Source organism: Onychostruthus taczanowskii, unplaced genomic scaffold, assembly GCF_017590055.1.
Source record: "Onychostruthus taczanowskii isolate IOZ18803 unplaced genomic scaffold, ASM1759005v1 scaffold59, whole genome shotgun sequence".
Classification (NCBI taxonomy): domain Eukaryota; kingdom Metazoa; phylum Chordata; class Aves; order Passeriformes; family Passeridae; genus Onychostruthus; species Onychostruthus taczanowskii.
In genome coordinates this window covers 984,823-1,012,766 of record NW_024503568.1, presented here as the reverse complement: position 1 = coordinate 1,012,766, position 27,944 = coordinate 984,823, and the positions used below count along the sequence as shown (strand labels likewise).

Here is a 27,944-nt window from a genome sequence, read left to right as displayed (position 1 = left end):
TCACTGCTATTTCATACTTATTTATTTATTTATTTATCTTTACTGGACATGTATATTTTTAGTTATGCCTGTGCAAACTCATTATGTCGGATGAGCTGTCTCATGCAGGTTTATAGATTGAGAATAAACTTTGTGGTTGTCACACACTTTCGGTAGGAAATAATACATATGTTTATATGGAAAAGGATTTGTAGTTCTTAGATTTATAAAGAGAACCCGAGTCAGCCAAGTTATGAAATTTTATTTGCAAATAAATGTTCTACGTAAGTGTTCTCAAGACATCAATATAAACATTGGGAATGTAAATGCCAAAGATATGAGTGCATCAAAGAAGGAGATTTTAAATTAAGGTTTTAGTTCCCAAAAAATTGTTGTTTTGACAGAATGTCCTCACTTTGCGGGCAAGCTGGGGGGAATCTGTAATGTTTCCATTCCTTGATATAACCAATATATATCATGGAAGTCCCCAGAATGTGGACTTTTTGAAATAAAAAGTAAATGCTTCCAAACAAACCTGCAGTGTTCAAACATAAACCTTTTTTTGGAGGGTTAAGAGCAGTGTATTTGAGGAAACCATTAAAAGGAGTCATCTTAAAGGCTTTCAGGTATTGCAGACTATAAATGTAGGTGTTGTGAGGGGGAAGGATGGTGCAGTCTATCTTGTAGGAGTGTGCAGGCAAGGCAGCTGTGATTGCACTGACTGATGGAAATGGGCATTTTTCACTATTGGGTGCTAATGGAAAGGTGGGGAGAAAGCAGCAAAAATCCCTTTGTTTGTTCCTTTCCTTTTCTTATCCTTCAGTAGATCTGTACTTATAAAATTCATTTATTCTGATTGATCACTTCTGTGCCTGCACATCCACTTACTATTTTTTTGCAGTGTTCAGGGCAGTGCAGGTTAAGGTCCTGATTCTCATATTGACACCACTACAAAAATAGGTGCTAATCATTGGACTTGTTTGAATGTTAGTCTGTCATTACAAAAGAGTCCTTGTTTGAGGCAGTTGTTCAGATTTAACTTTAAACATAAATCTTAGTCCAGTTACTCTCAGTGGAAGCAGTTTCTTAAGCATGTCTTTAAATATAGTCCTCGAAAGAGACATTAATTTAACAATTGAGAAGCTGAACCCACAGGTACACGAACATACTGCCTTTTGTTCATAAAGCATGAGCGTTTACTTTCAAATATTCTTCAATTTTTTTTCTGTTTGTGCGATTTTCAAACCAAATATTGAATACAATACTATAGAGCATTGGGGAGTCACAAGTGTATTACATAAAAGAATAAATTTAGCACACAAAAAAAATTGTTACAATGAAAGTGAAGAACTTAAAGATATATTGAACAAGACTACATTAGTGGTACTTTTTTGTTTTGGTTTGATTTTGGATTTGTTTAGGTTTTTTTTTTATTTTAGGTATTATGTTTTGGGTTTTATTGTCTGCCGTTGAAGGCATGATGTGTCACTACGTCATTAAACCCTTAAGCCCTTTTTCTCAGAGGTTTTTTTCCCAAATTTTCCAGTCTTGCAACAGAGATGCAACTGACTCCTTTGTACATACACAATCTCATAATTGCAGCCATAGAATTACCACAGAGTTAAGACTGTTGCAAAATTTTCTTGAAAGACAAATTGTGACAAATTAATATTTATGTGTCCTTGAAGCTGTTTTGTTGGATGCTCGTTCTGGCTCCATTACTTGCCAAGAGACTGTTGTGACTCAAGTACATAGCACAGACTCTGAAAAAAGCTAACATGTGTCCTAAGAGGGGGAAGAAAGGTCATTCCCTCTTGAGCAAACCATTTAGCATAAGGGATGCATCTTTCCTTTGACAGATGGGAATGAGATCCCTGTAGTCCTTCAGCTTTGATTGATGGCTGGCTTTGAAAGCTAGCAAGAGCACAGGTCTGTCTGTGCCAAGCTAGGTGTGGCTTTGAAGCAGTGTAGGTGTGCCTGTGCCACACTGTGTGTTCCTGTACGTGACCTGCAGTGTGCAGGAGCACTGCATTCGTGTGTGTGTGTGTGTGTGTGTGTGTGTGTGTGTGCTTCTGTGCTCATGTTTGTCAGCCCCACCTCCCAGCATATGGTCAGGAGTGCCTCAGTAATTCAACTCCACATCTGGGTTCTGCAGAATTCCTTACAGCACATTTTAAGATCCTAGGTATATGTGTATCAGTGTTAAACTTGCCAGCCTGCAGCAAATTCACACAAGAGATCTGTCTAGCTGTCGATGGAAATCAGAGAAGGAGACAGATTCTAAAATATAAAGCAAATCCTTATTTTCTTCATTACTCCTACAGGTAAAATAGGCTGTTTGTCTGACAAGAAACTGAGGAGAAAAAGCTAAGACAGTATGGAATTTTATTCAATTTTACTATCCTTGTAGGATCAAGACTAGTTCAAAGCAGTCCAGTAGGGATGAGAACTCTTAGCCTGCTAGCTGTTGGTCCAATGTAACTTTGGTAAGGTGGAGATAAATGGGAGAGGAAGTTAAAGATGACATAGTTCTTATGCACAGGTCAGAAAGATTAAGTTTACATGGGAAAATTTTAAAGGGTTTAGAAGAGAATTTTGTTTGTGTTTGTATATGTATATGTATATTTACATGCATATAGTCATAAAATCTGCCCCATAGTGAGGGATTTTAAGAAGCTAACCCAAGAGAAGGTTAAGAAATTACTTGATTCCAGTTTGTCCCAGGCTCTTTAATTTAGCATACAATAGCATAGTGAGAGTCAGTGCCTGGGAAATCTGCAGAGAAACAAATTACTTTAAAGTGGGAAAGTTTGTGATTATTGCAATAAGGGAATTGGAATAAGGGAATTGGAATAGATTACATGGAAAAGTTTCTATGGAAAAGTGTATGTTGCTTTCAAAGATATTATATGATTTATCAAAGGATTGTCAGATTAAGTATCCTGTCTTGTGCTATACAGAAGGAAAAGATAATAATAAAATCCATTCAGATATTTCTTCAGGTATAGCTAAATTTACAAGCTCAACAGTTTTCTTCATAGTTTTATATCCTTTTTTCCAAGCATAAAATAGAAGCAAAACAATGCATTGACTAAATATGATCATGCAGAATCCCACGTCTTTTAGATCCAGAACACTTGGACCATTTCAAGATCTCTGCTGCTGCCACCATAGTGTGAGTATAAATATTAACCTACTGTTCTTCATGTGTAATAGTTAAAAAAGTAGCTCTGACTCACACTTTTCCAGGGCGCTACACAGTTAATAAATATTCCTCCAAAATTCTAGCTGTCAACATTCCTGGAATTTATTCCTGGATTTAGGGTGGAAGACAGCAATGATATCAGTAATGTAGCAAACCACAGAAATTTAATAGTGTCAGTCTGCATGTTTGGACTTCATGGTTTAGATTTAGATTTGCCTTGTTTGCAATCTCATTGTAAAATGAAGGCAATGGTCGTTTTTTTTTTCTCTGGGCAAAAAGGTAAGAATTGATTCAATGTTAAACACTTCAAAGGATACAGCTGCATTTTAACAGAATAAAAGAGATGAGGGTAGATATAAGACAATCTCCTAGCTTGAACCAGCATGAAGTAGGAGGGAGAGAAAATAGGGTTCACATAGTGATGTGGGAGAAGAGCTGAACAAGTTTGTGGTCCTGGTAACATAATTTGATTTGTCTCACACTACCTACTAGCCATGGGACTCAGGAAAGAGGGGGGGAAATCCTAATGGTTCTTAGACATTTTTAAATGTAGGTATGATTTCCTAAGGGTGCAGAAGGAAGTTGTGTTGACTCCTATACCTGGTTTATATCAGCAGAATTATATGCAGCTTTTCAGTTGTGTTTATGGTGCCCCTTCACCCCTGTCTTCCTAGCATGTTACCATTGCACATTATGCCAGTTCATCTAAACAGCTATTTTCAATATGCAGATGAAGTTATTTTTAATTAATGTACGTGATCCACCTGTTCAAAATGCCATAATTGCATGTATTTTTAGAAAGACACATTTTGCAGTTTATGGCAGGATTTTAAATGCATTTCAGAGAGATCTCTGGGAAAACTAAACAAAACAAGCCTTCTACTGGTTATGAATCAAAGTTGGAATGATGTGGAAATCGCTATAGCAGCCTGCTAAGACTTTGTGGTTAAAGAACATATCAAATGTTCTTTAAAATCAAATGCAATGTAAGGGGGAAAAAACAGCAAACACTTCTGTGTATGCTGGGAGCTCATTTGAGGGGACCACAGAGCAATAGTGAGGGTGCTGTGCACAGCCTCTTGTTGGTTCTCTGGCAAAAGTAGGTGTGTCTCTGCTGCATCTTCAGTGTCTCTTGGACTGTTTTCATGAGAGGTGGCAAGAGAGACCCTGGTGCAGCCCTCTGGACTTTCTGTTCTACGTCAAAGCTGCTTCTTCCTGTAGCAGAACAACAATTTCATAGCCAAGAAAATCTCTCCATGCACATACCTTCTGCTGAAATCCCAGCTACTGATTAATCTCACCCAGTTCCTTTTTTTCCCCTTCAAAACACCATGTCACATTCTCATAATTTTATAATTAGGAGTAAAAAGGCTTTTCTGAACAAGCTTCCTAAGGTCATTTAGAGCTGCTTAGGCTGTAGATACTAAACTAGGATGGATTTAGCATCTTTACTCCAATCAAATTATGTTTTACAAAAAATATTCTGCTATTTTCTTTTTCTTCTTTTTTTCTGCCCCCTAGCAACTCCAAGTCTGTCTGGTTAGCCCTTGTACAAGTTCTAAAAATATTCCTCAAAATCTGTCTCTAGATGCACGTACAACAGCTTTGGTTGTGCATATTTTTTGTTTATGTTGGAGGTTTATGGTGAAGCTGAAGATGTCACTTCAATAAAGAAAAGGAAAGCTAGATAGAACAGGAAGATTATGCAAGAATATCTACAATTATATGGTAGTTTAATGCCAGTTTTTAGATATTTTAGATATTTCTAAGCATTTAATTATAAAAGGTTCCTTTTAACTCCTTAACCTGCCTAGGACTGGGATCTGAAAGGATTAAAAATGGCTTAAACCATGAGACTCTCATTTCACCGCATCTTTAAAATCACACTGTCAGGGAAATTCTTTGATATAAGCATGACTGTTTGTGATTATGTATATCAATTTTCTTAATGTGTATCAATTTCCTATTGAATGTGGCCTGCTTCACTGTTCTTCATAACTCTCCAGATCATCTGAAGGGAAATTCATATGTCCTAATACAACAAATACATTTTGAAGATTGTGCAAGAGAGATTTAAAACATATTATACCCACTGTTCTGCACAGTTTGCAATAAGCACTGCTGATTGTTGTAAATTCAAAACGTGTGTTTCTCATCAGCTGAGGTTCAATGAAATGCAAAGTATAGCATAAAATATAGCCTAAGGTATTATAACATGCATCAAGGACTTACCAGCTAAGTCCTCTGCACAAAGTTTAATAAGTTCATTCAGGAAGAGTGTTGCTTGACCTGGTAAATAACAGCTGAATATCTCAGGATCTAAGCCAGCATCTGATTTTACAGCAGCATGAATCAGACAACTGTGTCAACAGCAATACATGTTTCATTCTATTTAGATTGAAAAGGACTTGGGTGCCCAGCCTTCAAGCTATTGGTGTAGTTACACTGGCTGGTCACATTCTGAAAAGTGAAAGTTTTGTTTTTCATGCAGTTGGATAAGTGGAATGAATGTGCTTTCATCTGTACCAGTAACGAAAACATACAGAGAATGTTTCCATTACAGTTGAATTCCATATTCAATTATGAAACAAAACCATTAAACAAAGTGAAACTTTTCCCAGAATTCCCCTACCACATACACATAAATTGTGGTAATTTACTCTGAATTCTGATCCTCTTTTTATGTCTCAAGTAGGAGCACTCTGTCACATTTGTTCCCAAGTCTTTTTAATTCCAGATTTGCATTTTCTAGTCTTTTATTTATGTAGGGATCAGTTTTTCTACATTCTGCAAGCTTGGCACCAAAAGAAGGAAAAAAGCCCTACCAATTGAATTTGGGGCCCAGATCTCTTCTTTCTTCTTCCAGCAGCTCTGTAAGCAGACATGATGTGGTGATATTTCATAATTTACAGGTGGGCTTCAAACATGAAATTAAAAAAGTGTAGAATGTATCTTCCTTTCCTTTCCAAAGAAGGAGGAAGTGGCTGTTGTACTGCACTGCTGTGTTGGATATAGAAGAATCACCTATTTCCCTGCACTATCCCATACTCTCACTAATGTGCCAGGAAATCAGGTGTTTGTGATAAATAACTGGGTGGTGTTATGGTCAGTAGTTTCAGGTCATTCCTGAGCAGATTCTGAACTGCTACTCCAAGCTGTTCCAGGATCTGAAGCTACCATTCCTAGTCCTGAGATGTCACAAGAGACTCTGGTGAACGGTGATATTGTAGTTGTGCTATGGAGCTAGTGATGAACCTCAGCCAGGTAGTTTCAAGGTGGATTTTTGAGTAATTTTTTAATTTACTCTTGATTTTATTTTATAAAGCCCTTGGATTTTTTCTGAGGCAATGAAGGAAGGAAAGTTACACTACCACCTCCCCAGGCTGTATGTTCAATGTGCATTTTTCAACATATGTGAATCTCTGCACCCATTTATACCATGGTCCTGCCTTGGCAGGTTGTGTCGAGTTGCAGCAAAAATGCTCCTATAAAGGACCTATACTGGGGACAGATTTATCTCGTCCTTCCTGCTGCAAAGGAAGAGAAGTATCGAACTGAAGCGACAATGGGCCCTATAAAGAGTGCAAACAATCTATAGTGTAGTGAAGGAGGCAGTTTAAAGACTTGTACTACCTGGAAAAGGGAGCACCTCCTTGAGCAGAGATACCTTAACAACTAGTTATTTTGCTATGACAATATCTGTATTTTTTATGAACCTGAACAATCTCATTAGCAATTTCTAAGGTATGTAATGAATACTAGTATACGGGGTCTTTGAGAAAATTCAAAAGCTCTTTGGGACAGTAAGTAAGTGAAGAGAAGCCTTATAAGGTGGACTGTTTTTCAACTGATAAGCTTAGCCATCTAACTAATTAGCTTGGAGTTTAAGGGAGAGACTTAAATTGCAGTGAAGATGTTCCCCATGTTGCAATTAGATGGGAAAATCCCTTGCGGACTTCAGCAATTCTAAGATAGCCAATTTAAAGATTATTTTATGCTATATAGATTCACAAAACAATTTGATGTAAATTACAGAGGTTTTTATGGCATGGTTTGAACATTAATAGGGTTCTATTCATACCTGTCTGGGAACAGGGGTATGAATCATCGAATGTTGCCAGTCATCAGTGATGCTCACATCTGAAATTCATGTTGCTGTGCTGGGCAATACTGCAAAGCCATAGACTCACTATGTAACTTACAAGTGATTTTATATGAATATGAATATTAATATTATGCTGTAAATGTTCTGCTACAGGTGATACCTTCCATTTTTCATGTACAAACCACTAGATTCTACAGTAAGTTTGGGGTCAGTTAAAGCTGCATACCTGCTGCTTTAACATACCCCCAAACATTATTGTTGGTGTGGAGAATTGACTTCAGTAACTTCTGACCTTGACCATGACTCTATTCAGCCTTCATTTTTTTGCCTTTCTGAGCTTGCTTCACTCTTTTAGAAACTTTTCAATATATTGTGCTAAACTGCAAGCATGACAGTTCAGCTTTGCAAGATCTTTCTAACAAGAAAAAACCCCAAAAGATCTCTCTAAAACCTCTGGTTTAGATTTCATTTTATTTGTCATCTTTTATGAACAAATTACGAAATATACTTCATTCACAAATTGGAAATATTTACAATTTATTTACAACAAGGCATTATTGAGGTTTTGATTTATGGCATTCTTAGAGCATTCTGTCTTTCAAAACAAAGACGTTGGTGTTGTTTTCAGCACACTGTTCATTTACACTCTGGATGTGAAATGGGAGCTTTTTGGAAGAGGAGTTTGCACTCTCATTTGATATGATCTACTGGGGAAACTGAGGCAGGATGCATTCAAAATGTGAGGAGAGGGACTGTGCACATGTGTTGCTATACCATGCCATGATCTGAAGCCATCATATTAAACCAGATGCTGCTAAGTGGAGAGGAGAAAAAGATTCCCCTGAGCCATTCTTCCTCTGCCTTCTCCTTTGAGTAGGCTAAATGCCGTTCAGTTTATTTTTTTTTTTCTGATTTTTGAGTCTTCATGAGAATAAGGGTCTTGCGAAGTCTATTTCAAATACTATCACAATTCAGAAAGATTATTCAGACAAAAAACTGAAAGAGAGTAGTGAGGAAGTGAATAAATATTGTCTATCTGCAAAATGTTTAGGAGATAAATTTTGAACATGGTTCTAAAAGGGAATTGCAACTGTGCTGGTCTGCAGTTGTGACATTTGAGCCATAAAAGCTAAGATAGTTTCATTTTCTTAATGTCTTGGAGTCTATTTTTTTTCCTGAAGAAAATTCTAAAACCACTTCCTTCCATGGAACTTTTAAAAATGTCTTAATATACACTTCCGTTATAAATCAAATGTGGGCCACCATTGCTTAGGTTGTCTGTCATTTCCTAGAACAAGAATAGAAAACATTAATTAAAATTAGAAGTATTGGAAGGTGATTGAAATTCAGTTGTCTAAGGTTGTGATGAAATTTGAACAAACTCAGAATTTCAAACATTCAGAAACACTTTACATTTTTATTTAGCTTGATAAACCTCATTATTAAAAAAATCAGATTTTTTCCTTCATAAATTAGGTACATTTGATAGCTGATAGATTCATTGATAGGTGATTGAGTTGGACATTACACTCAGACCACGTATAGAGCATTGATGGCATCTGTACTAGTTTGTGATGTTGTCCTTTGAAATTGCATCAACTCAGGCTTGTGTGCCGATCTACAAAAGAATGAAATGGTAGTTAAGTCTCTGTTTCCATTCAGACCTCTGTCTGTGATGACATGCTACAAACAGATGCCATTCAATGCTTGCTGAAATAGACATTTGGGAAGTAGATCTAGATCCAAACAGGATCTAAGGGTTTTAACTGCTTGTTTTCCCTTGGGATGGGACTGATTTCAGTTTTCCTTTATTATGCCAGTCCACAATTTTTAGCAGTTCAGGGATTGCTTCTCCAGTGGCAGGTGAGTCATCCCAGAGTAAGCTGACCAGCGCATGAGTCAGAATCCTAAAGCACCTGAACCAAGATTTGCTCAGTGATAGATTTTCTAATTCTCAAATTGAAATGCAAACAATACCCCCTTAACAGCTGTCTAAGTATAGAGATGGCTACATTAATTAAACAGTTCCCTGATCTTCAAGGCTGCAAAGCCACATTGAGTTTATGGTCGGAACTACCTTATTCTGAGCAATCCCAGGCCTATTTCATACCAGATTGAATCTGGATGCAGAAATAAGTGATCCGCTGCTTATGTCCAATGAGAACATTCAGCTATGGCAAGAGGAATGGGTACAGGTTAAAATGCAGCTTGAAGTTTTTCTAAAATTCAGGTAGGTGAGGTGGAGGTGCCAGTGTTGGACTAGTTCTAACATAGCTGCATGATGACCAGAGGCTCTTCTCTGCATGGAAATATTAAATTCACCTCTTCTTCCTCCTAGGTACATTAGGAGAAAACATGAAATAAAAGGGATTTGTTTGTCCCCCTTCCTGTGGAAGCTTCTGTAAAAAAGTGAAGCAACATTCATTGGTCTAGGCAGAGAGAGAGAGAGAAAAAAAGACGGAAAGAAAGAATCCAACTCTATGGCACATTAACTGAAATTTGTGGTAAAGAGAAGAAAATTATTCAACCTGGTCTTTATTAATAGTCTTACTCTCTCTCTCTCTTCTTTTAATCCACAAAATTTGGCAAGCAGAGACCAGAACTCATAGTAACATAAAGTTAAAAAGCACTGATACCTCCTTTCTCAGATGTTGCCAGCTACATTTTAAAGCAAATCACAGGACTTAATTGTTCCCTTCACAGTTTTTGAAAGAAGGGATGTTCTGTTCTTCTCTACAATGTCACCAAACCAAGTAGCCTTTCCAGTTAATACTCCTGAATCAAGCATGAGCTTCAGAGAAAATCAGGTGTGAAACTAATTTTGAGTATTTTCTACCACCCAGGTCTTCATTTGCAGATGATGGTGTTGGATGTTTTCGTATTGTGCCTTACTCTCCTCATATATTGAAGAGGAACATACATGCTTAACACTGGACTATGGATCCCAGTTTGGGGGTTATCAGCACTGTAATTTGCTTATTTGTGGGTGCTTAAAGTATTTGTTGGATCTACACTGAAGGTATCTGTCAGCTGGGAAAGAGGCCAAGATTACCAAAGCCAAAAGAGACCAAGAATACCAAATACTATCAGTCAGCCACATTTTGATTGTAATGGTCTGTCAGAAGACATGAGTCTTCCACTCATGAGTTTCCTTTTGTAAGCTTCCTTCATCACTTGAATCATCTGCAGACATCAGCTATTAGAATATCACCATAGTTTTGGAATATATCAAAACCCATTTATTTTCCCCAATATTTCTAATTTTAAAAAAAGTTAATTAAAAAAAAAAAGTTGCTGAATTCGGGGAATGAAGGAGCACACATATTAGAAGCAGAGTCAATCAATGGTGGCTACATCCAAATAAGAGTATTTGGATGCCTGTAACTAGGGTGAATATTTTAAATACTCAACTTACTTCCGGATTGCAGCGTTCACCACATAGAGTTATGTCACTACCTGGAAGCACCATTCCTGCCTCAGAGTAACATCACAGCATCAGCCAACTTTGATTAGCTGAAGCTATGACTTCCTCGTAGAGGTGGCCCTTCCTGAAGTGACATAACAACATGGTCGCTCCCTAGTGTTCAGCGTACCTTGGAGGTAACTCTGGTGTCGGGGGAATCACCGGGCAGCTGGGCAGGTCGGTTATTTCAATACCCCTCAATCTCTAATATAAATATAACAATTATACAATAAATATAGCACAAACAAATGCACATGCAGTACATGTCTACATTACTGTATATCAGTATAAATATACAATATAGTCATATATATAAAACACTTCTAAGCTGTTTTCTAAATTAGGGTCTAATGTAATGTAAGTTTCTGTGCCATGACCTAGTGTACTCAACCCTGCCATCAGCAGGCAGTCTGTGGGTCTGAGAAGTCCCAAGTTGGGCCATGTGTACATGCATACTTGGCTCTACAGCAGAGGTGCAGGAAGTTTTCCATCAGTGGGGCACATCCCAGATCTGCTGAGTGTGTGCAATAGGCTTGCTCTGTACATTGTGGCCCTTCACCCAGGATAAGTGGACACCTGGCAGTCCTTGCTGCTAAGTGTCAAAAAGCTCAGTAGGTCAACAGGCCAGGAAGGTAGGCAGTGAACTACACATGGTTATCCTCACCCCAGATTGATAGGGTGGATGGCTTTTTTCTATTTTGAAAGGTTTTTTAATTTCCAAGCTGTTTCATCTTCCTTTTCCTTTCTTCTTTTCTCCTATCTTTGTCCTTGTTGAAGCAAGTCTCTCTGATAGTCAATATCTAGCCTTCCATCAGCAAGACCATCATATTTACCTAATAGCTCATCAGAATTCTTCTTCATTTTAAAATGAGATGGAGAAATGTGTCTCATCTGTTGATTTTATCACCCTGTTTTATGTTACTGTTTTAACCTCTACTATTTAACTTTTAAAAATGTGCTTAAAACATCATCTTTTTAAAACTTTTCAAACTTCCTGTTTTTAAGACACATTTCAAACATCATCTAAGATTAATTCAGTTTATATTTCTACTTGGAGTCTCATCTCAGTTAAGAAACCAAAGAATAGTGACGAGTAATTTTTAACTGATATATTATGTTTTTTCAGGGAATCTGAAAACAGTTCTACAGTCTGAGCAGACTAATCCTTGCTCTGCTCTTCAGAGGTTTCAGTAGACAACAGACTCTTGACAGTAATTAAAACTTGCATGTGGAGGTTTAGCTGGGCAGTCCCCTTGACTTTTGTTCTTTTTTCTGCTCATTTCTCAAATAAAAGGCATTGTATAGATACTAAGTCCAGATGCAAAGCACAGGTTTACAGTGAACACTTAATTCCTCAAATATTATTCAGATCTGTTAAGACAAGGAGATGATTTCAAGAATTCCATTCCATTACTTGTTTTGATCCTATGTGTTCAGCTTTGGAAGCTTCAGTTTCAGCACCTAATTATATTCCTATACACCTTGGAAGGCTTCCTGTTAATACAGAAAGGAAGTAAATGCTCAGTGCTGCAAATGAGACCAGTTTTATTTAGGTGTCTAAATATGGTCTTAGATCCTCAGGTTAAGTCACCTACATTTGTGAACTGTGGCTTTTCTGTTTAAATAGCCTAATTTATAACCTGAGTACTTGGGAGAGGAAGAAATTGATTAAATCCTGAAAGTATGCAATGATGTGGTTAGAGAAAGCTTTCTGTGCTTTTTTTACAGTACAAGACATGATAATTCATATTAATAAGGCTTCCAATTTTTTAGGAAGTGCTATATTTAGCAGCTAAGCCCCTGAATAGCTATACAATGGAATTACGTTGAAAATGGATGTACTTCATTGAAATGGATGTACTGAAAACATACAGTACCTAAAAATAGCTCCATATAATGCAACATAATAAAGCTTACACAGAATGGCAGCATTTCATTTTTCAGAAGCTCTTTCTCATAAAAAAACTGAAAACTGAATATATCTCTTGCCAATTGTAAACGTTAACACATACAGTAGCATTTCAGGAGAATCAAAACAAATAAGGGAGGACACACAACTCACTTTTTCTGCCATTTCATGGGAGTGATGCAATGAATGTTCCCTTTCGGAGAACATTCGCCTTTGTTCATAGCTGGCTAGCCGACAAGTGAGCCATGAAGAAAGGGTGCAACCACCAATTCCAATGCATGCAAGAGACATGGAGGCAAGGTGTAAAGAATAGAGAGCAGATGACTTCTTTGTCAGAGCACGAAGAAATTGAAAATTTAAGATTCCTCCTATTAGTCCACAGATGCAACAGGCAGAAAAAAGTATCATCTGTCAGGAGAGACAAGAGAGGTTATGTCACAGTAATATTTCAGAGATAGATTAATTCATATAAAATATGAGATAACCATAGTTTAATTCTTTGATAGCATCATTGCCTGCAAAACACTGCACAGCCCCTTGTTTTTAACTCTCTTAACTCCCACATTGCACCAAGGGAATATATTCCCTTCTGGTATACAAGAGTTAAGATTAATGTTGCATGTGAAAAAAAGTTGGGAAAAATGAGTAGGTAAAGTTAAAGCCTATTCAATGGAAGGACTGCTAGGACACAAAACTGATTTCCAGCTGTTCATGCAAAACAGCAACATGACAGAAGGTGTCGTAATTTTCTATTGTGCTGTTTATCACCCTGCCTCAGGAGTGAATGCCTCATGTATTTGTAGTGAAACTCTCGCGCTTTGTGTGCGTTCTGACTGTGCCTCCTGCTCATTTAGAATTTATTCAGTCAGATAGCAGATTGTAGGCTTTCTGCAGCTTTTGTGGAGTCTTTGAAAGTGTTCAAGGTGAATGTGCCGGTCAAAGAACCAAAAGAAACAATAAAGAAATCTGTGATGCTTCTTTACACAGGGTCAGTTTGGTGACTATATGGTTGGTTGGTTGGTTTGGTTGATTTTAACTTGACCAAAGTATTCCTGGGAATTTTAGAAATCAAATTTAGAATTTAGAATTTGCAAATTTAGAATTTGCAGAAACAGGCTGCAATCAACAAGACATTTTTAAAGACCTCCTATTGCTTTTAGTCACAAAGATGTTACCCTGGTTCAGGATGTGTGTTGACCTCAAATGATTCAGGAGCAAAAGACCTTATGAAGACAGTGTTAAATGATTGTCTTACTCACTTCCCTTGATACTGCTGACCTGTCAGATGATGATCTAGATGGGCATGTAACGTTTCTCGATATGGCTTTGTATATGTACTTATCTACTGGGGCAGCAGAAATTTGTGGAGCCTTACAAACTAGTTCTGTACACAACTAAGATGAGAATTTCCTCAGGAATGTGGCATTGAAGATGTATTTTGCAGTCTACTGGCAAGTGACTATTCCACGAGACCTCCGGAACAGATGGCTTTTAGAAACTGGTTATGGTACACATGTTTTAAGAAGTGGGACTGTCATTTTAACAGTTTAAGATAACTCATTGATATTAAAAAATAATTGGAAAGAACTTTAATTCCCATCACACTTATGCTTGTTTTATGTGACTTCCATCTGTATGCGGCAGAATAATCAAGCTGACAGAAAATTAGGACTGGCATTATCACTTAAAATAAGATCATGTCTTTAACATAGAGTTCTGCTGTGACTTGTTGAGTAAAACACCATTTTGCTGCAGTCAGAAAATGACTGTACTTGAAGAGACATGTTCCATCACTTTTAAACTTAAATACACATGTTTCACACTGCTAAACAAACTTGCTAAACACTTAACAGCTATGATATCTAGAAACAAACTGAGATGGCAACCCAGTGTTTGAAGGAGAGAATGTACAGTCCAGTGACATTACTGAGATGCATTTATTGATTTGACATAAATTTATGTCAAGTGATTTCCGATCAAAGTTTATCCAGATATGGATAAATAGGGATGTATAGCTTAAATAGCATGACCTATGTGGGCCATTTCAGAATTGCCTTGTTTTTTATGACTATTTCAAAGTGCTGATTGCTTTTTTTAGATTGCCAGCTTGTAATTTTTCTAATTGTTTATCAAAAACCCTTGCATGCAGAAAGCCCCCAGTAAAGAGTTCAAATTAGATAAGTAAGCCTGTCAAATATTTATGTGTTATGGATGCAGTGGAAAAACTTACAACAAGTCCAGACTTTTTTTTGGCGCACAATATTCCACATACGCCGCAAAGCAGGAACTGCAAAAAACAAGAAACCAAACAATTATTTCAACATTTAAGGTAGTTCAAATCCTTCAAATGTGTTGCTGTGGTGGTGGCCACAGTTCTGGAAATTGTTACAGTTGTCAGCATTTTGTCACAAACCTTATGTTTCAGGAGGTTGTAACTCAACCATAAACATTCTTATTGGATTGAAAGCTGGAATGAGTAATCATAGTGACCATGATAACTCACGAGAAAATAAAGAAAATATGGATTTTTAAGCTGCTTAGGTAAACAAGTTGGGGAAAACATCCCCAGTGTTGCAAGCATAAAAATGCCTTTTTACTGTTTTATTTTTCTCTCACAAGTGTTTAGCAAGGTACTGGTCAGTGATCCAGATCATCTACTTCTAAGCATAGCACAGGGACTTAATGCCCTGATCCTACCATCTGAACCCCTGAAGGATCACATATGGATCGTTGTCTTCAAGACAGTGGAGTTCTGGGCAATAATATAATTCGGTCATGTCTGCGGGTACAGGTGTAAATAACAGTAAGTCTGTTGGTGGACTACTCTGGGCATGCAGAAAGATCTGTTTCAGACTCTTGATGGCCCAATTTGCAAGAGAGCATGAACGCATCTGTACTTTTTTTTAACGTCATTCCCTCACACAAACTGATTTGCTAATTTTAGCACCAAGCATTAGGCAAAAGTTAATTACCAAAACCAGAAAAATGCCTACCAACTGATAAAAATAGATGATAATGCTTAATAGTGACTCTGTCAAAGACCACTGATGTCCTCTGATGTCTTTTTTCTTCCTACAGAAAAGTTTAATGAGGAAAACAATGAGTAGTCTCCAGGGAGCAGTCAGGGTAGGAACCACAGTAGTTGTATGAAAGCAATAAGGCCTTCTCCAGGTGTAATACGGTCAAAAGATTTCCTTGATATCTCATGAAGTCCTTTATTAAGAAATCTATGCTACTTATTTTCAATAAAGCCAACCATACTTCCCCACTGGGAAGTAATTTTATAGGTTTAAAACTGTATTTTTCTACACTATTTTTGCAATGAGATGGCATTTCTAGCAAAAAGCTCTGCTTGACCCCGATTTAGAATTAAATCACAGAAAAGACCTGGCTGTTACATAAGAAATTAAAAAAAAACAAAACCAAAAACAAAACACACCAAAACCAAACCTACCAAAACCAAACCCAAAAAATGAAACCTCTAAGAGGTTCTATTAAGCATTCAGGGTCTGTGCAATATATTGCAGGTACTTCTTATTTGCACTCTAAAATTTTGCAACTCCACTATTTCAGTTGGGCAGTTGCTTTAACTCATAGTTTATCTCCCTCTAACTAAAGTAGTTCATGTGTATAGCTAAGTATAGGCCTTGAGGTATCTTTTTACTTTGAATTAAACCCATGAAAACAGTTCCCCATAATGAATGTGGATAAATTGTGTATATTATTTACTTTTATACTAAGCATGGGATGTGAATTTAATACCAATCAGATTATAGAGAGGGCTGGGTCACGTGGACCATGGTGCTGAATGGCACAGGACATACCAGAAGGCCCAACGGGTAATTGCTGCTAGAACCCACTGACTGGAATAACAATAAAACAAAGCAAATCACCAGGGGCAATGCTCCTTCTGCACTTTCCCACAGGCAAAGATTTCAGCTCATCATATCTGCTTTGTAAGTGTTCACTCAGGCTTTCTGTGAAGATTTGGGGTTTTACTCCCAGTCCTGCCATTGCAGATTGCCTTCAACTGAAGGCACGCTTCAGATTTCCACACATCGTGTTTTGTATTTCTCAAAATGCAGAAACCTTAAATGAAATTTGTTGAAGACGTCTTTGTAATTAAGTTCTATTCAGTCAGATTTGATAAAGTGGATTAATAATACATTTTCTCTCTGTAGTGATTGAATAGGATTGAAAGGAAAATGAAGAAAAATTAATTAGTGTTGGAAGATATCATCACAGATAGTTTTAACTTGTTAACTAGTTTGAAAAACTGTGTGTTTGAAAATTTACCTTCAAAGCTGAAAGAGTGTAAAAGAGAAGGTCACCCATTTCTTCAGGAATGCTTTAATTCTGCTCCAGTTTGAGTCAATGAAGCTAATCTACAAGCACTAAGGTACCAGCTTCTCAAAACAAGGGGTGACTATTCCATTTAAAGCATCTGACTACTTGGAGTAAAGATCTGGATGCAGTTAGATGTACCTTAAGTTTGCTAATGATACTAGACTAGGAGATACCATGGACTGTTAAGTGTAGAGAAGCCTTATAGAGAGATGTGAATAGACCTGAAGCTGGGTAATTACCAACCATGTGAAATTTAACAAGAGCCAAGTGCCAGATTCTGCACCTAGGACAGTGTATTCCTGGTTATGCATAAATACTGAGGGTCAAGACATTGGAAAGCAGCCACAGGGAAAGAGATCTGGGTGTCTGGCTTGATGACAAATTGAATGTGAGTCAGCAGTGCGCTGGCAGCAAAAAAGGCCAACCACGCCCTGGGGTACATCAAGAACAGCATCACCAGGTGGTGGAGGGAAGTGATTGTCCTGCTCTATTCTGCTCTGCTGCAGCTGGTGCAGAAATGGATGATGCCTCAGTATCAGAAAAGCATCAAATTGTTAGAATGTGTCCAGAGGAGGGTGACCAAGATGGTGAAAGGCCTCAAGGGCAAGACTTATGAGGAGCAGCTGAGGTCACTTGGTTTGATCAGATTTAAGAAGTGAAGGCTGAGATGTGACCTCTAAACAGTCTATACCTTTCTCAAGGCTGGCAGCAGAGGAAGAGGCGCTGATCTCTCTTTGATGATCAGTGATAGGGCACAAAGAGTGGAATTTCATCAAAGGAAGGTTCTTCACTGCAAGGGGGGTCAGTCACTGGAACAGGCTCCCCAGAAAAGGGATCATGGCACCAAGTCTGTCAGAGGTCATGGAGCACTCTGAATGCTGCTATTAGTCATATGATTTAGTGTTAGGTAGTCCTGCAAGGAGCATGGAGTTTGACTTGGTGATCCTTATGGGTCCCTTACAAGTTGAGAAATTCTACGATTTTATGATAATATTGTATTGTGTCATGTACACTCTGCATGTATTTTCTCTCTCTACATCTACAGTTGTTTGTACATATAGACAAGGAATAACATGTTCCATAGTTAAAGAGCTAAAAGAGTTCTTTGTATTCTAACTCAGAGGAATTGGATATTCATGCTTCCTCCACATTCTTCTGTTTAATCTTGAGGTCTTGCTGAAGTTTTATAATCTGTATGGCTATGAGATAAACAAGTTGTGAAACTGAATGCACTCAAGTGCCTGAATATGTTAAAAAACCTTGGAAGAGAAGCATTCAGGCAGTAGCAAAGGATTAATGTTATTTAGGTTGGGGCTTTTTTTAAGTGTATTACATTCATGGAGAAAAGGACTGCCCAAAACCTAGTATGGATATTTATTTATGTCAGCATGCATTTTGCAATTAAAACCGATGGATGACTTTGTGCCACAGGGTCAGGCAATTATACCTCATGCAAAGCTTTGAAACTTCTGAGCTAAGTTCACAACTCTTCTAAGGCTGATTCACTGGAAACAGTGGAAACCTGCTCTGTGGAGAGTATTAGTAATACCCTTGGCTCAGGAACTCTGCTCATGTGGAATTTCTTTAGCCAAGCTTTCCAATGTGGAGACACCTAGAACAGTTAGGATTTCAGTGAGATATTATGTGATTGACTCTATTCTCTGCTTTTTGATAACATATTTTTTTTTTTTTTTTTTTGGTGGTCTTATAGGAATTTCCTATAAAAATTTTTATGTCTCAGTGTTGTGATCAGCAGTAGTGAAAAGTGGATGGGAGAAACTACACTAGCTCTTCATACCAGAAAAAGAATGAAGTAAAAATCAGATTGAAAGTGTCTTTTACTTAGAATCTTCTATTTTATAATGCTGCCAACTGGAATTCAGTCATCAGGGGCTCTGTTGTCTTGACACTCTCTCTATCTGTTCTTGGCTATCTTGAAAGACTTCATGTCAATGCGTTATAACAGTAAAACTTGGTTAGTAAGTGTTAAGCTACTCTGGATTACAGTTTACCATTGAGTAACTAATACTGTCATGGTGAGGACTTGCCCCTTTCTACCTGATCATTGATTATCCTTAATATATTTTTACCAGCCAATCTCATGGACTTTTAAAAGGTAATTATATTTTCTAACTATGTAACCTAACTTACCTGAGGTAAGTTAGGCAGACTTATACTGAAAGTACAGTAAATCAGGAGCGGAAAAAGAATATATCACTGAAGATAGACTTCTTGTAAATAATGCTCAGTTGTTGAAGTGTTCACACTTCAGCTTATTCAGAGAATAAGGCTAAAACATTTCATTAAGGATAAACTAAGCTAATAAGCCCTACAAAATGCCCTGGAAGCCAGAAAAGGAACCTCAGCTGGAACTTTTTTAAACAGATGTCTCCTTGTTGGACTTCCATTTTAATTATTTTTCATAATTTAAAAAAATCATAAAATGCTAAAGGACTGGAAGGCTCACTTAAAAACCTACACAGATCACAAATTACACCAGACCCTATTGATTATAGGGTTACTTTTGGTTGCAGACTTATTCATACCTCCTACACATACATGATGTTTTGCATCAAGACTAGCAGAGAAGCCTTGTATTGAAACTATTGGAACAAGTCCAGAGAAGGCACAGGAAGCTGGTAAGATGGCAGAAGCATCTCTCCTAAGAAGTCAGGTGGAGAAAGTTTGGGCTGTTCAACCTGGAAGAAGAGAAGGTTCAGAGATTCACAGATTGACAGAATATTCTGAGTTGGAAGGGACCCACAAGTATCACTGGGTTTGCGTAGAGACCTCATAGCAATCTTCCAATATCTGGGAAGCTGGAGAGGGACTCTCCATCAGGAACTATAGTTACAGGACAAGGAGTAAAGAGGTAACTGGAAGAGGGGAAATTTAGGCTAGATATTAGGAAGAGATTCATTACTGTGAGGGTGATGAGGCACTGGAACAGGTTGCCTAGAGGCTTTGGGTGACCAAACCCTGGCAATGTCCAAGGCCAGGTTATACAAGGCCTTAAGCAGCCTGGTCTAGGAGGTAGGAGGTGTTTCTGCCCATGGCAGGGACAGTTGGGACTAGATGATGTTTAAGGTCCCTTCCAATCCTTATTGTATGATTCTGTGATTCTATGAGTTTATGAGAATTTATCATCAAGTAACAGACAGGGGCACCCTCTTGGGTGAATGGTAAAAAATCCAGAGAAAGATACCAAGAAGCACAAAAGCTACTTAGAGACTGAGTGCCTCAATCCCACTTTCAGTGATGATTTACCATGGACCCATCAAAGTCAGTGTTGTTCTGATAGCAGCAGTGTGTGATTGCAAGGTGATGCAGTAGTGTCTGTTTGTCTGTGGCGTTTTTGTCATTCACACTGCAGCTGTACCTGCTGATGTTCCATACACTTATTGGAAAATGCCTCTTTTTGTCTATTGAACTTTGGAAAAGAACCCCAAAGACCTCCCAAAAAAAGGGAATGTTTATTTTGAGACTGCTTTAATTTACTTTATATTGAATATTGCCTTGAAACAAAGCCTCAGATCCAAAACCCCATAAATTTTCGTAAGAAGGCTAAAATCTCAATTTATATTCAAGTTCTGTGGTTTGGATCTATCCATATTTCATATTTTCTGGAACAAAAGACTTGGCTTCTTTCACTTCCTTCTGGAAAATGGGTACTTTGTCCCTGGTAGTTGAAAAAGATTCAGTTTTAGTAAATCTGCAGGAAGCCAAAGATTTGTTTCTTTCCACCATGAAAAAGAAAAGGAACTATTTTTATTTTATATCTTGAAGCTAAGAAAACTTTCTGGCTTATGTTTTTAAAAGGCAAAAGCAATGGTGAGTGTAATTCCCTTGAAAAAATGAGAAGTGCTCATAGAAAAACTTCCTGGGCACAGGCTGAACAAAATAGTAGAGAAAACCTGTTGAAAATAAGAACAGCTTGATCCCTAGTCATTGTTCATGACAAAAAAAGATGGCTAAACTGTATACACTGCATGGGAAGTCCTCTGTGGGTCATCCATATGTATCTGATGAAACTGAGGAAGGGAAATCATTCCAAAATTTAATGTAACACAGTGAAAATGCAAGTGTGTCATACCTATTCAAATGGTATGACACACTTCCATTTGGAAGACTAAACCATCAAGACAGAATTAACGGCTTCACTTTTATCCACCCTTGTCAGGCAGTAAACTAGAAAATTCTGTGTTTTTACACTAAAGCTGCATAACCGTGTGACTTCCAGAACAATAACCAGGAATTTGAAATTAGTAATGTAAAGAACGGAAGATTCTATTTAATAATGTTGTTTCAACTCCATCCAAATGAGAAAAAAAGCTGAAATCCCTAATGGATGAACTAAGCAGAAGAGATATCTGTAATTGTAACTCTTATTCAAAGCAGTATTTCCAAACAAGGATTAAATATTCTTAGCACAGACATAAAGGGCACAGAATCTACTCATGAAAACAAAGACATCAAACTAAATAAAACTTACAACAGGCAAGAAGATGAAGCCTAGATGCCAGATTTGCCTATTATCTCCACAGAGAAACACAATAATCTTTTGCAAAAGAGGGATGGGAACTTCTAATGATGTTGTTGTCCTATGCAAGTGATCGTGGGGACAGGAAAGTCTAGCTGGCTGAAAGGCATCCAGACACAGAACCAGAAGCAACAGCATTGCCAAAACCCAACCTTGTGTCCTACCAAATCTGTCATGCTGAGAGGGGAGGCTTTGTTATAACTGAGGCGCAGTGTTAAATCATGTCTAATCTGAGCCAATACCTTGTCTGGCAGTGTGCTGTTGGGTCTTATCAGATCAGGTGCTGCTACACTTTCCACTGATTTAAGCCATATGCAAGCAGTTTAAATTCTATCCTAGTCCCCGTGATTAGTGTTTCCACTCATCTGGTTATAGACCTACAGAGATGCTTTAAAACTGGAGAATGGTTTTTAGAAACAATCAAGGAAATTAAGAAGTGTGTTTCTGAATTTGACATCAGTGATTCAAAAAACCTCCATCCATCTCTAAAAACACTTAAATTCTCAGCACAAAATAATAATGTTTACTTTTTGTTTGTTTAGAGCCTATCGGAATAACAAATAAAAAGAATGCTTTTTGTTTGTTTTGTATCAAGCATTTGGTTTAGGGTGTGACCTCTTACATCTCAAAAAAGTAATAAATGAAAGATTATTCCCTGCAGGTGAACTAGTCTTATAGTAGTAAAACATTTAAACATATTCTTAAGTCTGTCTATATTGAACAGATCCTCTAAATACAACCCAGGAGCTAGATGGAGCTTCTTCCAGGTCTCCAAATGACAAAAAAAAAAAAAAAACCTACTGAAAGACCTGAGCTGAATTCAGTGAATTTTCCTGGCTCCATGCAAGGCAAGAAGCTTCCACCCTTGGTATGTCCTTCCCTATCTATAGGTACAGAACTCTTTCCAGCTTCTACTGAGCTCACTGAAGGTCCTGTGATTAATTTCATCATGAGCGGCAGCCAGACAGAAATATGGTCAGTTTGATGAAAATGCAATGCATATGTTAAAATAAAGTAGGCTCACATCTGCATTTTGTCTGCATGCTAAACAATAATGTGATTTTTTTTGGTGCTGTTTTTATTTAAAAAAAAAAAAAAATTGACTGTTCTTTCCAAAGGAAACTTGGCAACAGTAAAATCTAGATGTAAAATCTGGTGGTTTAAAATTTCAGGCCACCAACATTGATTTAACAGTCTAAAAAGGTTTTCTTGCTCTGGGAAAGTCCATACAGACTGACACTTTTTCTTTTCCTTCAAATCTCAGATCAAAAAAATTAAAGTAATTTAAATCAAATATTTCAAGTGACAACTTGGAACAAATTTCTGTAGCCAAATGCAGATTTTTAATGGGCAGGCAGACATCCCCTGTGATAAAATCACAAATCATGGAAACAGTAATTCTGCCTCTACAGACAGGCAAACAGACCAACATACAGAAAGTGCATGTCTCTCAAATACATTCAGATATTTGCCTTTATAAGGGAAGAAATTATTACTCTTGAGGGGCATAGCCATAAGTGAATCATCGAGTATCTCTCTCGCATATGAAGATAGATGGCATATTTGTCTAAAGATGTGGCTTTTGTCTCTCATTCTCTCTCTCTGTGAGGGAGACTCATTTACAGCAAGGATTTATTCACCACTGCAGGATAAATGAGGATAAATGACACAAATGTATGTGTGTGTGTGAATATCTATTCACTACTCATAGTGAGAGTGATGAAACCACTGTGTTCTAAATATAGATGGGGAAGCATGTGACCATGAAAAAAATAATCTCTGAATACTTTTTGGTTGATTATCTTCTGACTTTTGTTGTTGGTGCAAAAGCGTTTGCTATGGATGCTGTCATTCTTGCTCTGTTATTGTTAGTGGTTCAGTGTTCTCATTGGTTGAATTATTCTATAGTACGTCATATAACTGAATTGGAATGGTGGATTTCAGAAATATCCCTCAGCTTCTGGGAAACAAAGAAATCTGGGAGACACTGATTACAGCCTGTAGAATAGTTGATCCCAATACATACAACAAAGAAAATTTAGAAATCAACAATGTGTGCACTTTCGGGGATTTGGGACTGTTTTTGTTGTGGGTTTGTTTTTGGTTTTAGCATTTTTTTTTGCAATTTAACAGCCATGGCCTATTTTAAAAAGAACAGATTGGTGATGATGTAAACTGGATAGTTGTCTCCACATGCTCCAGATAATTTGAGAAACAGTCACACCTTCAGTTGTTTACTTAGGGCTACTTTTTAAACAACTTGTACTATCTTAATCCAATTCAACTCCAATGAGAACAACAGATTTGAAACTTATTTTTCCCCCATTTTTATGTAATTTTTTGATACAGACATTGCCTAGACTTTCAATTTCTTCATTCTGGTGTACTCTACTTTCCCTGGCTTGCTTATACATAATTCAGGGCATGCAACGATCAGGGTACTTCAGCCCATGCTTAACTTCACTTGTATCAATAATGCTATGGATGGAATTCACATGGTTAAAATTAGGTAAATTAATAAATCATCTGTCTGAATGGAGGCAGGGAACAATAAGAACAACTCTTTTAATAGAAAAGCTAATGTTTGTCAAGTGCCAAGCATCATAGCAAGGCAAGTATAGAAGATAGAATGTGCATGATTTTTAAGATGCCCAAATTTTAGGAATTCAGGTTAAGGTTTCCATGGTGATGCTATCTTCATCTACTTCCTTATGAACTTGGGTCTCTGCTGAGTTCCACCCACATGAAAGGATAGAACAGGGTCAAAGGTTTTCTGTGCATTTTCCAAGTAAATTGCAACAGGAGCAATGGCACTGTTCAACTTAAGTATTTTGTATCTAACATATCAAAGAATTAGTTTTTCTTTAATGTCCTCTTCTTTACCTTAGTGTTCACTTCACAAAGGAAAACCCTGATTCAAGGGTGTGAATTGGAAAAAAATAACATATTTTATGCAAGACATATCCTTTAATACAGGCAACACGAGCTCAGTGTAAGCTACAGTGAGCAGAAAGGAGGCTTATGCCACTTCTGCAGCAGGACATTCCTGAGGATTGTCCAAACAAACCTTTGTCGGGTTGTTTAAATTTGAAAGTAGTTACCCATGATCCTAAGTATCCTTGGAGAACAGTAAATCTCTGGCCCCTTTCTTGGCTTGCCTGCCTCACTTGCTAGTCCCCCTAGAAGAATGCAAACTAACAGTTTGAACTGCTGGAGTAGTACAAAGAGAATAGTGGTGACAATTTAGACCACAGATCTTTAGTTCAATGAAAAGTAAGCCAGCCTTTAGAAATATCTGCACATCACTTTGATTTTCTAATTTCCTCTGCTACATGAAGCATAAGGTTCCTTCTTCCACTTTGCATTTTCTTTGAGGCCTCTCTCTGCCTCCACAATCTGCAGTTTTTGCTCAGTTCCCAGCACCTAATGTCTGCCTCTGCTGGCTCTGGTTGTGGGCATCCTTTGCCCACTAGTTACATTTGCAAACAAGTCCCTTTGGGTTACCTTCCATGCCTCTGCACTCACATATGAGAATAATTTCCTATAAATATCTTCAAAACCTCTTCACTCTCCTCTGTCTTATTGCTGTCTAAAACTCTACCTATGAAAAGCTCTAAATCAGCCAGACTGCTGGTGTGTTAATGCAACCACCTGTTATACCACTCAGTTTTGGTTTGTTTTTTTCTTCATACTCACACACTTTTACACTGTATCTGTCACTTACTATGATTATAATGTCCTTGTAAGCCAATATCTAATATAACAGAATCTTAATCTATGCCAATACAATCTCTGGGGTGACAGCATAAAAATGAATGAGGCAGTTATGCAGGAAATGTGCTTCGTCATGAAATGATATCAGCTGTGATAGCATTGTCACAAAATGCAATCACTGCATAGAATACTGATCTCACTAACTGATCAAAGCTCTTTGACCTCAGTGAAACCCAGGAAATTGATCTTTGCCATTAAATAGACACGTGGTTTTAAGTATTTTTTTCTTCATTAGCAATGATCAGAAACCTCCCTTTTTGAAGCGATTTTGATAATATCATTACCTGTTGACCTGGTAATATCATTACCTGTCTTCATTTTCATTCCTTACCTACCTGTTCTGCAGTGCTTATGTGTGCTTATATACTGCCAAAAATATTTATCACTGTTGTCAATAATTAATAATTATTGACAGTGAGAATATTACATGAAGCACTTTGTCTGAATTAATCTATAAATTAGAGGAGGTTATGCTGGTGAATAATCAAGAGTGTTTTACATTTATCATGTTATCTGAAGCTAAGCAAACAATCCTTTTAGAAATACTGCTGTACAATACAAGCTGGCCAAAACCAGCTTTGGACTTCAAAAATGCCCACTCATGTTTAGACTGAATGTTCAACATTTCCTATTCTTTGTTTCATATATATAAATAACCATTTGGAGGAAAATTCTTCCTAGAAGCATGCATATCTCAAACTGGAAAAATAAGAAACATTTCTGAGAAGTGAAAAATGCTCTGTGACATGAACATGCTGCTTCTATTAACCCATTACTTTTTTTGTTTTTGTTTTTGTTCATTTTACAAGAAGCTTAGGGCGCCCAGTACATGAGAACATCTTCCTTCTTTTCTTTCCCAATGCCTCTTTCTGTTTTTCCTCCAAAAACTCAGGACTCAGCTGGCATACCCTTGACGTTAATTTCAAGCACCTTTTGACAGTCTCCTCACCATGGACAGGGCTGTTCTTTTGAAAAAGCAAAACTTACAGTCTATTTAAAGACCGTAAGCTATGGCCCGGGTTTCACGCGAAGCATCGGGCTTTCCCAGGTGTGAGAAGAGGTTCAGAGAAAGTTCAATCGCTCACAGCAAGGCTGACAAACGGAAAGGAGCGAGAAAGAAGAGGTCTCCCCCCGCCCAGCACACACGTACATCTGTCTCCGCCGTGCGTCCCGCTCGCCCCACGACTCCGCGGACCGTACCCCAAACACATCCGAAATGGACCCGGCGAGGCCAGCGCAGCATGCACTCGCGGGAGGGAAAGGAAGGGAAGGGAAGGGAAAGGAAAGGAAAAGGGGATGCCTTCGCACGGTCTGATCATCACCATAAAGAGTTAAAGAGAGAGTGAAATGGCTAACGTACACACACCCCGCTCCATACCGGAGAAGAGTCTCCCAGCTGAGGTTTATGCTCTGTGAGGACCAGGCTGAAACTGACCGCCCCCACGGCCACGCTGGACACCCCTAACCCTATCTCCAGCACGGAGAGCACCAGGAGGCTCCCGATGATCTGACTGCTGGTGCACATCCTCCCTCGGTCATCCTTCCTTCCCGATCAGCCGGGGAAACCGCACATCCTCCTCCTCCTCCTCCTCCTCGGGCGCTCCCGCGGCCCTAAGTCGCCCCCAAACTTTTCTTCCTTCGCAGGCAGCCGGGGCGGAGCGGCGCATCCGCGGCCGCCGGGCGCTACCGAGGGCCCGAGCGCGGCCCCGAGCGCGGCCCCGGCGCTGTGGAGCTCTCCAAGGTGCCGGGCCGGCGGTGGGTGCGCGGCTCCCCGCTCCTAAGGGCTGCGCCTCCGCCGGGAAAGTCGACCTTGTCCGCTCTCCTCCTGCGCTCTCATTGGAATGACCTCACCGGGATTTTTTTTCCCCCCCTTCTTGTTTCTCTCCCCCCCTTCTCTTCCAGGGCTGGGGGCGGGGGGTAGAGGAGTGTGGCGAGCCCAGCCCGGCTATACTTATGTATGAATCCAGACCCAATGCACGGGCAAGGCGCACGGCAGCCCCGCCCCAGAGCCACAAGGCTCGGCACCTTCCCCGGTCCTCCCCCGGCACGTCGCTCGCACACCTCCGCCGTCCCGCGGCGGCCGGGCTGCTGGCGGGACGCGGGAGCCGATGCCAGCTGCAGGCGGATGCTTGAGAGGTGACCCTGCTCGCAGTGGGGGTCCGCAGGCCTCCCTCCTCCCGGGTGCTGCTGTCAAAATTCAGGAGGAAGCTTGTCTTCCTCTTGTATCAGTTAAAGGGTTGGAGTATGCTGTGTCTCACCACTGCAAAACTCTGGTCTTCTGCAAAACCCTACTGACAAAATAGGCGATTTCTGTAGGCATTCCTGTCACTCACAATGGCCAGAACTGTGTCAGTCCCAAAGCAAATAAGCAATAAAGCAAAAATAGAACAAGAGATTCAGGGCTACTAACTTGAGCCTTGCTGGATTGCTTGGTACCGATCTTTATTATTGTGCTTAGATACAGAGGATGTTTTGCCACTCTGACTACAGTTTTACAATCCAGATGCTCTACACAACATGGTAACACACAGACACTCAATCTAGCACCTTGGCTTTCCTAAATACGGATCACCAACACTTGGATATTTACATTAACAAGAGGGCAAAAGAATTACGTAGACA

At 38.7% G+C, this 27,944-nt stretch overlaps 1 protein-coding gene across 1 annotated transcript; it reads right to left on the bottom strand.

The window, feature by feature from the left end:
• Positions 1-7,754: 7,754 nt before the first annotated feature.
• TMEM196 (transmembrane protein 196) lies at positions 7,755-26,847 on the bottom strand. Its single transcript, XM_041418252.1, has 4 exons — positions 26,701-26,847; positions 14,892-14,948; positions 12,815-13,069; positions 7,755-8,577 (listed from the first exon to the last, which is right to left on the bottom strand). Exons 1-4 carry the CDS (start codon positions 26,845-26,847, stop codon positions 8,515-8,517), a joined length of 522 nt encoding a protein of 173 aa, XP_041274186.1. The 3' UTR covers positions 7,755-8,514.
• Positions 26,848-27,944: the final 1,097 nt, after the last annotated feature.

Bases quoted from the DNA above. Each gene is read 5' to 3' on its own strand.
- TMEM196 (XM_041418252.1), bottom strand. From the start codon at position 26,847: ATGTGCACCAGCAGTCAGATCATCGGGAGCCTCCTGGTGCTCTCCGTG. The intron at 14,949-26,700 runs GTATGGAGCGGG...TGTTTTTTGCAG, and splicing joins AGCTGGGAGACTCTTCTCCG to TTCCTGCTTTGCGGCGTATG. The intron at 8,578-12,814 runs GTGAGTTGTGTG...TTCTTGTTCTAG, and splicing joins CCCATGAAATGGCAGAAAAA to GAAATGACAGACAACCTAAG.